The sequence below is a fragment of the Falco biarmicus genome, chromosome 4, assembly GCF_023638135.1.
Source record: "Falco biarmicus isolate bFalBia1 chromosome 4, bFalBia1.pri, whole genome shotgun sequence".
NCBI classification, from domain to species: domain Eukaryota; kingdom Metazoa; phylum Chordata; class Aves; order Falconiformes; family Falconidae; genus Falco; species Falco biarmicus.
The window spans coordinates 88,553,925-88,565,962 of record NC_079291.1 but is presented as its reverse complement, the minus strand read 5'-3'; the positions used below and the strand labels follow the sequence as shown (position 1 = coordinate 88,565,962).

The window sequence follows — 12,038 nt, the reverse complement described above, 5'->3', positions numbered from 1 at the left end:
TCCCAGCCTCCCTGCTAGTGGGGTCAAGGGGACACTGATAAGTTCACCCACCTTCTGTGCAGGGTACATTAAGGCCATCAAACCATGCCATTCCATACTTGCCATTTAAGGACTCTTTCTTCCAGTTCTCCCAGGATGTCTTGGTGTAATTCATAAATTTCAGGGAGTTCACGTAAGCCCTGCTTGAGTTTAACTTCTTCCTGTTCATTTTCATCTTCTTCTCCAAGCACTTTCAAGATACCTTCATAGAAATCCTGTGAACAACAATACAGAAATAAGGCAAACAGACTTAAAAGACAACTGTTTTCTGAAATTATCATTACAATTTCTTGACTCCTAAATGATACTTTCTTGGAATTGTAATATATGCCATCAATAGTCATAGAGTGTGCTCAGCATAGCAAGGCAATCATAGCATATGTGTTCTTCCATCCATTAGTGCATACACGTTTTCAGCTGAATTCCACCATCCTGTCAACCCAAAATTGAACATTTCACCTGACCAAGCCATCAGACCCTTATGCATAAAATGAGTTTGAAATCTTTATTTACCTTGCCTTTTTTTCCTGCTTTTCTGGGTGTAGTTGGTCTCATTTTTATAGTGTTTCTTAACCATAAACATAATTTTAAAAAATGAAAGATGAGATTTTTTAGTTACTTCATTGAGTCCAACAGCTTGACATGAAAAACATCAGTGCCTACATGTCTTGTGCTAAACTTTGCAACACTTGTCTCCAAATCTGAACTTAAAGAAAGGAAGAAGCTATAAATTTAAGCTATGCAACAAATCATTTTCCCTATGAAACCTAACTGAGACATTTTTTCCTCATCTTAGAAATGGTTTTGATCCTGAAGTGGTGGGCACACAAGTAATTTCCTCTATATTAAAATGTGGCCAGCTCTGGTACATAATAGAGCACCTGTTTAAGACTGTGTAGCAAAATGTTTCCCCAGCTTTGACTTGGAAGTGAGGAATAAGGCCTCCATCTGAAACAGCAGTAATAATTTGTGTTAAGATTCCCAGGCATTAGAAAACCATCCCAACAGCAGCCACAAATATTTTATGTGTAAAACATTATTTGAAGTCTCCTTCATCCAGAGCTCTGGATGCTGAAATGTTTTCAGGTCGAAGCCTTATTCCTACAGGCTCCATCTTCTCTGCTTCAGACTTGTAAAGGAGCCTTTGCTGGCACCTGAGTATGCTCAAGAAACTTCGGCCCCTGTGGTGCCATGGCCCCTTTCAGGCTTTTACCAGCCATTGCTGTTTCCCCTGCCTGCTGCTGCCAGACACAGCCCCTCTTCACAGGCAGTGGCTAGAGAAGCTCAGGCATTTAAAGCTGCCTGGGCTTTGTGGAGGTCTGAATGCAAACTGTGGCAATGGGGTGCAAGGCAATGCACAACGCAATGCAGGAAAGCTTATAACTAAGGCTTTGCTGCTCAGTGGCATGAGAACCCAAACCCAGGGGTTCTGGCTGCCTTTGCCAGGAGCTGGGGCACTGTAACTAGTGATTGTCTTCATAGCGTATCTGGTGTTCAAAAGCAGGAGCCTTCATTCAATGAAATGGAAAGGATGTGATTTCAGCATCTGCTTCATCAGTATTGCTACAAAGTACAAGTAATTGAAAAGTGTTAGTATAGTATTCAGTGATTGCCTGGGCATGGTCCTGCTGCACTGTTACAAGTTTAATTCTGCTCTGTATTCCTTGTAAGGAGATCTGTTCCTCCATCAGGGTCAGCTTGGGCTCCTTACTGTTACATTTTTCATTTCCGTTAGTCAGGCTTTCATGGGCAAAGTGTCTGAATCTCAGTTTTTCTATGAAAATAAGTGAACAATTAGAAACCTAAGTGCATCCCAGTTTGTGATGAGAGCAGAAACTGGGCATTCATATACAATTATTATGAACTAGTTCTGTGAGTGCCTTTTCCAATCTTTTTCTGCGTCCCAGTAAGCCATGAAGTGCATGGAGTTTTTTATTGCACAAGATGAGGAAAAAAGGGGTAAGAGTGAAAACTAGAGTAAATAATCAAAACAGCTCAGTAAAGAGGCCACATTAACTGTGAGGTTTGAAAGCTCCTGAAACTCATTTTGGTACAGCAGCTGCAGACTAGGAGATTGCAGAGCTCCCTTCCTTATAAAAACCCCATTTGTCCTTACCTGACCTTTTTTTTTTTTTTTTTTTGGGGGGGTGTGTGTGTGAGGGTAACACTAGGGGGGTACAGCATCCTCTCTGATTTCTAGTCAGCCTACACACACTGTTTTTTTCCAGTAAGTACCTCAAATCAGGTATTGTTTTTCAATTCAGCAATAAAAATATTTGAATGGAGGCTTTGTAGTTGAATATACTTAGATTCATTGACTTTGAAGCCAAGAGGGACCATATTGATATGATATGATCAAGTGTGGTCTGGTCAGTAGTACAGACTGCAAGACTTACTAGAATATAGCATTACTAGGAAAACAACCAACTTTGATTTAGGACAGAATTTACCACATTATGGATATGCTAACACTGCATCCTGAGGAAAAAAAAAAAAGTGCCAAAAGGGGCTTTTGGTGTTCTCATGAAGGATCAGGTAGCTCATAATGACATAGAAAGCCCAAGCATCTAGTCAAAGCAGAGCTGGTAGTAAAGCCCTGGTTGCATCCTGTCAGACTAAGACCATCACACCAGGAGTTGTTCTTCCAGCAGGTTCACACTGAGCTCTGCTTCAGCCCAAGATCTAGTGTGACAAAAAGCTTTAGTGTCTGACCAGTTTGGCCAGATCCATGCTATCAATGTATTTTTTCACATGCTACTCTGCAAGCAGTGAGCTATTATTAACACGGTGGTTTTTTCAAAGATATATTAAAAACATTCTCTGTCTACCCATAGAAGCCAATTCATCAGAAAAAAAATGCAGCTGCTTTAACAATCACTGAGAAGGTGATTCTGCTGGATGAGTTAATAGAAATGGCAGTTAGATTTTCCACTCAGAGACCATTTCCTGGCCTCCTACTCCACTGTATGTGACGTAGCCAAATACGCTGTGAAAGGAAGCAGGGGCTTGATAAAAAGAAATCTCTAAGGTTGCACAGCTCATTGAAAGATACCAAACTGTTTCTATCTGGCCCTGAACCAGGATGGGATAGGTTGAGTATCTTCCTCTGTCAGGATCTAGTGATCATGAAACCTATTGCCAAAAAGTCAAGTTCTGTTCCCTGAACTTTTAGGGAGAATCTTATGAACTTTCCTGGGCTGCACTGGGATTTACCATGGCATTTCTCATGACTCTACCTTCTGTCTAGTGAAGTTTTATAAGTACATGGAGTAATTAAGGAGTCTGAGAGAACTGATTTCCATGAAACTTGCTCATGTCCAGGTATGAGCAACTCAATAGAGTACGTTTCACTGGGGATCCATATTTTACATTAGATAGTCCACTTCAGTTTGGTTAAATCAAAGTAGCTGTCATGATTCCAGCATGCTGGAGATCTAGTTGGTATGACTGTGGTCCTGCTGAAAGGTTCTATAAGGAGCAGGAGAGCCTCTGGGCAAAGAACTTCAAAATTCCTCTCTCTACACCAGTAGGAACTGACTCCAGGCAAGAGCAGATTTTATTCTCCTCAGATTAATTCCTGTTTTTTCCTGTTGTAACACTGTGTAACTGCAATGTACACACTGGCTCTCACTATGAACTGGAATGACTGGAAAATCTAATAGATACTAGCTGAAAGGAAAGTCACACATACACTATGTTTTTTTAGCAATTGTGTCAGATGAAGCATTTGTTTTCTGAAAAGCCACTGTAATTAGGTAAAAAAAAGATCATGATGACAATTTTCCTTTTGACTAAGTATATAATGGATAAAACAAGATCATAATTTTTTTTTTTAAGGAGTATTATTGTGTTTCCTAATTACCTGGGTCTGGTTTCCACAATGTGTCTGCCCTGGTACCACAAATAATGCCCATGTTATGCTACTGCAGCTCCTATTTTTTCTGGTGTGTGAGTAAGCCTTTGTAACTACATATTTCAGCCAGTGTGTGCTCCAGATGCTTTCCATCCAACTAAAACAGTCAATCCATCCTCACAATGCTTTTTCTAACTTAAAGGAATCTGCAACTTTTCGAAGTCCTCAGCCATCGTAATTAATCCAGATTGGGGAAAGGGAAAGAATCCAAAGGGTTCTTTCAGCTTATTGTGTCTGGGGAAGTGAATAGCTGTAGTAAGTTCACTACTGATGTGCCTACTAGTTCACTACTAGTTCACTACTGAAGTAACCTACTATGTTACAGAAATGTCATCTTTTCCAAGTTAACATCAAACAGTTCTTTATCTGCCCACTTTCCACCATAGCTGAGCAACAAGATTAACACCCCTTTCCCACAGGATCTCAGTGGATTTAATCAGTCATTAATTGCCTGCCCCTTTGATTATAATGAATTCTCAGACAAATTATTTCATTCCAGTTGCGTGGATAGCCAGCTTCCTAATGATTAATAAAAAACTTGCAGCATAACAGTAATCACTATAAACATCCATTAAAAAAAAAGTCACTTGAAAATGCTGAGTGCTTGGGAAGCCATTAATCAAATGCAAAGTGCTTTTGCAGTCTCCCTAACTCTAATCAATCATGGCACCTGAAGGTCTGCAAGTCTGTCCCCCAGTCCCCATGTCTAAAAACAGAGGGTACCAAATGCTGAGTTCATATAATTCCCTGCTGGGTTAAAACTTTCTGAAAAGAGCAGCATGAACTGAAGTCATTCAAGTTCAAGGCTCTGATGGCCACAGAGTTCAGTCTCATCCAGGGGCATATAAGCCTACTGATCTCACTCCTGTCTTATGCCTATACCTGCAGCAGTGTTTGTGTGCGCATGTAAAAGCATAACCCAAGCTGGCTAGGTGGCACAGAAGATTAGGAACTGTGACATAAAAATACATTTTTGAAACATAAAACTTCTCATTACATTTTGGGCACCCATAAATAAGCCTTTTATAGCCATGCAACGGCCAAATCCCTAACGTCCCTGAAATAAGCCCTACAAATAATTAAGTGAAACAAATAGGATCAAAACCCACAGCCACAAAAGCTGGTTGGTTTTTTTTTCCTTTCTTTTGTTTGTGCCCATCACTAACACACACACTTCATATTTTTTTACCCAAAAAGGCCTCTGAAGAACTTCTGTTCTCTGCTAGAAATGGGGACTGTAACCTGGAGCTTGTTATAGGGCATGAGACAAGAAGGAATGCAGGGTTAGCTTCAACAAGATCTTACAGTTTATGTGGAGCACTGCCTAACTGTCACATGCTTGGCTCCTGGAATCTGATACCCTCTGTGAGGTGATGAGGCTTACTGTAGGGTGCTGGGCTATGAGATGCTTTAGAGAGGCTGGCAGTGCCTGCCAGCGCTGAGAGGAAACAGTGATTACAGGAAAGTGCTGGAAAAAAAAATACTTGGTTACCTGACTCAGGGCTACAGAAAGACAGCCCAATTTACCTGGGATCAGCAACGTGGAAACCTTTGTAGCAGGTAATTGTCTACAGGGACTCTTTCAAAGGAGTCAACAATGCCAGCAGCCAGAGGTTTTTGGTAGAACACTAAGCAAGGAAGTTCGCTGCAGGAGTCAACATCTATGTGAAATGTGATATTCTAATACAAAGGCAAAAGGGGCAGTTAATGGGACAAGAGTTAGTTCTGGATTTTACTTCCAGGATTTTGTAAGCAGATGCAGAAACAGTGAGATTGTGTATTAAATCTCTCCAACAATTGGGCTGAATATGCTTTGGAGTCCAGCTGCAAAAATCAATTGTAGCAATCCTGTATGCATATCAACAACCATTTTGCAAGATGGGATACATCCCATACATACTGTGGTCCTTTAGCCTTTATTAGCCTGAGAACATTTAACCTTGAAGGACACTATTGAAAGGATGGAAAACTAATCTTTTGTCAGCTAAACTACTGCTTCAGGCCACTAGTTTACCCAGGAGAAAAACCTTGATGTGTGTATATATATATATTTGTTATGTTGGGTGATTTCTCTTCTTTAACTTCTACTTGAAAATAATCCAGAGCACAGTAATTCAGTCTGGATCTAGAATATCTGTTTGCTTTTTCTGTGTATAACAGAATAGGCCAAGTTAGATCAGTTCATCCAATGGCATGTGGATCCCTGGGGAACCAGGGGCTACTGCAACCAGTCTAGTAAGGGCAGTTAGGAAATACAGGACTGAAATCAGTTTCTACCTTCACTGTAAAAAGCTGATGGTTCTGCCACCTGCAACAGGCTGAAAGCAGCTATGTAGAAAGGTGAGTAGACTGTAGGAGAGAATGTCAAGATTTTGACTCAAAGGTTTAGCAAAACAGATAGCTCTATTTGAAAGAAAACCTTCTAAAATTGGACAAGAAATGCTGATCAGTTGTTAGATTTATTTCTTAGTTTTCTGTTGTTATTTCTTCCTCTTCTAAAGCAGCAATGTATAAGATACTGATCCATTCATAATGGAAATCCTAGTTCTTGTGTATTGACTACAACGGCAGGAGAACAGAAGGAGACAGGAGTACACCATTATATTTGCTTTGCCAATAGTAATTTATAGTCCTACAGTTTGACTAGCAGTTGTTCTGTAGATGGGAATGGAAGGTTCCTTCTCAGTGGCGCTCAGCACTCTGTTCCCAGCATTAGGCCTGCACTTGCGCCAGAAATTGTGAATTTCTAGTAGCAGATGGTGATTGTAGAGCAAAGCCACACTTCAACAGTTCAAGAGAAATATCTGAAAGGAAAAGTATTTCTGTGACCAAAAAGTGCGCTTTATACTAGAAGGACCAGATTGCTAGACTCTGTGGCTGGATTAGAAGAACTCTGAATGCCTTGCATTCTAAGTAGTATGTTCAAATGTTGGGTGTTGAAGCAAAGTCTCTGCCCGCTCTGTGTTGTTGCATTGTTTCACAGGAATTGCAGGAATTGCCTGCAATTATGTACATAGCAGACTAAAGTTCAACTGCTTCCTAGATTCTGAAGTATCTTAATGATGTTGACAATGAGGGAAAGAAATCTTAACTGAAAATGAGTCTAATGCAGTGCTTTAAAGAAGCTAATCACCTGCTGTTCTTTCAGTCACCTGCCAGAGAAAAACTATGTAAATTTATACCAACCAAAGGTCTGACCTCTAATGCTTTTGTGGCTGAATCACCTTCCCTGCTTATACCTCTACCCTGTGTTAAGAACAGGAAAGGACTGAAGGTGAGTAAATTCACCTAGGGTATTTCTACAGTTTTCAAGGAGAATTCTGGCTGGGGAAATGTGTGAATTTCCATTATGGAATGGAGCTGAGGGAAAAAACTAAAAAGGGAGTGTACAGAGCAGATGCCTTGGTGGAAAACCACGGCCATTTTTCTGTCTCAGTCCCCAGGTGGGGATACTGGCACTTCAGCTGCAGAAATTATGCCTGCACAGAGCATATTCACCTTGCTCATGCCATAACTCCCACCTAGCATCTAGACTTCTATAGTTTTCAATAAATAATGAAACACACATGCATCCAAAAATCATTTTGCCTGTGTATTAGAATTGTAATTGCTTCCTGAGTCAAGCTGGTATTTTAATGAACTGGTAATATTGGGAAGTAAGCATTTGACCCCTCAGTGAGTGGGCCAGGGAGGACAACAGGAAGTCTTACTGCAAGCCCAAACTTAAGACCACTGAAGTCTACATGGATTGTGTAAAATGGTGCAGCCTATTACAACCACTTTCACTTCTAAAATGAAGGTGGATTCAACAGATACTGAAGATTGCAGGATTCTAGGCTCTTTTGGACATCTAGGCATTACACCTGAGGGGAGGCTGAAGAGTTCAAAGGAGGAGAAGAAAGTCTATATTAAAGCTGAATGAAGGCAGGAGATGCTATACAGTATGTACATGTGACTCACGGGTGGTTCTTGGAGGTAACTTCATTACGGCCAGCAGCCTAATGATTAGGAGTTCCTAATGATTAGGAGAGCCTAATGATGAAAGTGAAAGTGGCACCCCTGAATTAAAAAGTGGCACATCTCCTGCAGTGGAGTGAGCGACCCTTGATCTGCACTGAACAGTGATCTTCCCAAATTTCTCATTACTGAGGTCAGCAGAAACAACACCAGATGAACAGCAGAAAATAATGATCATTCAGAACTGGCAAGCTGTAGAGTATGCATTGCAAATACTGTATCTGTGGGGCTTGTTACCAGGGAATTGTCTTGATGCCAAATGTGCTAGTGTGACTTCCCTCTCTTTTTAAGAGATATACAGATTATCTGAAAGCTACTTTGGCTCAACATTCCCACTGCAGAAGCTCCCTGTCCAATACATAGCTATTTTCCCACTGCCGATGAAGATGACAATGAATAAATAAATGAGAAAAACCCCCAGCCTACTGTGAGGGCAGACTATTCTTTTGTAACAGTGCATCTTCAGCCTTTTATAAAAGCTTCAGAGGGTCTGACAGTGAGCTTGCTCTTCATTTAGCCAGCATGTTCCATTCACTAAAGCATTTAATTAGGGAAGTAATGACTTGGTTTGTCCAGCAGAACTTTGAATATCATCCAAGAAATTCACAGTAGTAAAAAAGTCTCAGCCAATCATTCACTGGAAGTGTAAATAATTAGAAAGATGGAGTTCTGTTTTGTCTAACATGTAATACTGGCTCCTAAATTAGATGTTTATTTTTTCTTCTTGAGAACTTGCTGCCCACAAGACTTCTGAAAGTAGAGTTTAACCAGTGAGCCTGACTTCATGATAATACGCATTTAGGTACCTTTGAGTTAGTGACTTAAGCACTGAGATGATTCTGTTCTTTTTTATTTCTGAAGATACACTTTATCATCAGAAGCCTTGGGATGCCAAGTGCAGTGTTGGAACCCAAACTGCTCCAAAGGCTGGAGAACTGGCAGATGTTATATCTGTTCATGTCGTATCCATACCCATATTTTCAAATGCTGAGGAACCATAAATCTGAGTCTTGGTGCTTCTAAGAATTGTGGCCCATTGTTATGAAGAAATAGAAAACAGGAACCAGGATCAGCTTTCTTTGAACAGGGTTGTGTTGGGGCTGGTGTTTTTTCAGTGCACAGCTGTCCTTTTAGGTACCTTAATTCAGTAAATGCCTCAGAGGGAACTAATAATGACTTCAAAGAGGTTTATGCAGAGAAAAAGGTTATTTTATGTACAAAAGCCAAAGACAAAATAAATGTGAACATAGTACGCTATTAAGCAAATGCTTGATCCCATACTGGCTGGGATCATGAGGCAGAGCCACACTGAGTTTGATTTGTGTGCATCTAGTAAAGTAATTTGAAACAGACTGGCTGAAGGGAAGGGAATAAACTGGATTCTTGGTCCTCAAAGGTGATATGTGAAACATTAGGCTGAGAAAGCAACCTGCAGCATTTTAGTTCAGGAGCAAGCACTAAGAAAAAGATGACAAGTGCAGACTGCATTACTGGGGAATTAAAATAGGAGAAAAGAATGACAAAGTTTGAGGATTAAGTGATCCTGAAGGCAACACAGAGACTAATCAACTGTGGAAAACTAAATTGTGAGTACCAAGAGATCAGGGACTTGGACTGCAAGGCCCTGCCAGTCCCATCTGCTCAGTCCAGAATGAGTTCTGAACTCCCTGCTCCAGAGAATTGCATTACCTTTGAGTAGGGCAAATAACAGCTAACCCTTTAGATTATTATCACTACTACCACACCAACTGATACCGAATTTGCGAGCTAACACAATGTTTCCACTCTTTCAGTTCAATAGCAGAGTGGGTGTATGGAAATGTCATCGTTTTGGCAATCAATCAATTTATTAAAGTCTCTGCTGAAAGGCCAAACAGATTCTGTTATGCTGAATGAATAGCAGCTCCAGCCAAGCCTGGAAATGAGATGGGAAACTGCTCCTGCTGCAGACTTAAGAAAAACCTTTTTTTTTCTTTCTGAAACCAGATAGGGTGTGGCTTAGTTCCTTGCCTTTCTTACTACATTTGGATTTATATAAGAAGATGGGGCTTGAGACCTAAAGATGAGCATTTAGAAACTGCTTTCTTGAGAAAGCTGGTGATGGAAAACAGAGAGGAATGTTTGCCTGAGGTGAGGTATGCTGTCGAGGAAGCCTTTGGTTCTAACTGGCCATGAATGGGGTGTTGTACTTTGAGGACAGTTTGGCGACTGTCATCGCTGGTGGTTGCTTGTGACATCTGCCAGTGGGACTGGTGTCAACAGTGAGTGGACAGTGAAGCACAATTTTTTACTGATATGGCTATTCCTAACACTATTCAAATATGCAAATAGGAGTAATTAGTTCATTGTAACTTTTTGCACTATCACAGTATTGAAAAGAAAATACCCCCATAGTCTGAGGGACTTCTAAGTTGTGAAATTGGTAATGGTTTCTCTAGATTTCCACAGTAGTACACTGGGCAAGAGGTGAATATAAAGATCCAACAGTAGTTGGGGTGGGAAACATAACAGTGCTGGGACTGTGGCTTTCTAGATCGAACATGATTACAACAGAGAAACCTGCAGAGTGTTTCTGAATGCCACTGCAGTAGGTAGCTATCATGCCAACATCAGTCTGTAGCACTGGAGATGGGATATGCTAGGGCTATAGGCACCTGACAAAACACAGAAATGAACCCTCTGATCGTGTTCCTGTAAAGATTTTTGATCTTGGCTAAACTAAGAAGTACCTGAACTAGCAGTCAAGTGTGAAAACAGACCAGCTGTTCCTCTCTTCTCCCTCAGTCTCTAACCCAGGTGCATTCATACATCCTCACTACTTAAAAAGCCAATTCATAGAACGATTAAATCTTACTTGAGAAGCTTGCTTGTTGACTGCTGAAAAAAACCTTCAGTAGGCTCTAAAGGAGTGTATGCATTTGGTGATGGGGCAAGAAGGGTATTTTTCCTCTGCAGAAGAAAATCATTAATCAAAATTTTGCACCCAAAATCTCATCCTAAAATTGATGCAGATCTTTCTGAACTTTCTGACTTGAGACAGTGGGAACTAGGAAAAGGAAAGTGAAGAGTGCATGGTTACAGTAATTCTGACATTACATGACCTACAACTGGCTTAACTTTGCAAACCAATGCATTCATTCAAGGGTTTAATTTGGGCCCATCTCTTTTTTTAATTTGAAATTTTAACTCCTCTTTTGGTGCACTAACTTTCATAATTAAGGAAATAATAAGCATATGCAAACCACTCATAAAATCCTATCACTTTAGTGGGATGCACAGTCAGGGAAACAAAATCCCAGCAAAACAGGATTCAGTGGAATATTCCGTTACAGGACTGAAACATATGTAAAAAACAAACAAGTGCTTTCAATTACAATTGACTGACAGAAACAGAAGAACTTACCTAGTCATAGAAATGCTATTACTGGTATCTTTGCCCTGATATATTAATCAGCTGATCCAAACCTAATGATAAGTATGATTAAAACAGAGCCAATTTCCCTCATGCCTTGAAACCTTAATTCCAGAATTGTCAGGTGAAGCTCCAGGTAATGTTTCTTATTTTCTGTAATAAACATTTCTGCTTAGAAAGTGTCTTGAGTTCCCCAACAGGAGAGCAGGGAGTAGTTACATTTTTGAGTCAAGCCAGGAAAACTCTGTTTTCATTCCCTCATATCTTTGAGCCGGCTCTGGAGCACTGCGTTAGATAAAATTAGCAGTTGAGCAGAGTTTTTCCCTAACTAACCTATGAGCTGTAATTTTTGTGAAGGTTCTTTTCATAAGGGATTACCAACAGTTTGGAGTCCATCCAGCTGGAGGGGAGCAGCACGCACTTGCATGCACAAGTGTTTCTAAACTAAAAAAAAATTAGCAAAGATATAAACCAGAATCCCTGTCCCATTCCCAAGTTGTCAGCTTGGAAAAGAGAGCAAACAATGACATTTCCTGTTCCTTCCACATGATTTCTACAGGCAGAAAATAGGATTATTGTGAAAATTTCTCATTTACACATATAGCTTCAGAGCCAAATTCACTACACAGGGATTTAACAGAGGAGGGAGAAAAGGGC

At 40.4% G+C, this 12,038-nt stretch overlaps 1 protein-coding gene across 2 annotated transcripts in view; it reads right to left on the bottom strand.

The window, feature by feature from the left end:
- FGD5 (FYVE, RhoGEF and PH domain containing 5) overlaps positions 1–12,038 on the bottom strand; it is a 110,114-nt gene that overhangs the window by 42,911 nt on the left and 55,165 nt on the right. For both annotated transcript variants that reach the window (XM_056334432.1, XM_056334433.1), the window contains exon 6: positions 99–254. In XM_056334432.1, the coding sequence (XP_056190407.1) occupies positions 99–254 (156 nt within the window). The remainder of the gene's footprint in view (positions 1–98; positions 255–12,038) is intronic.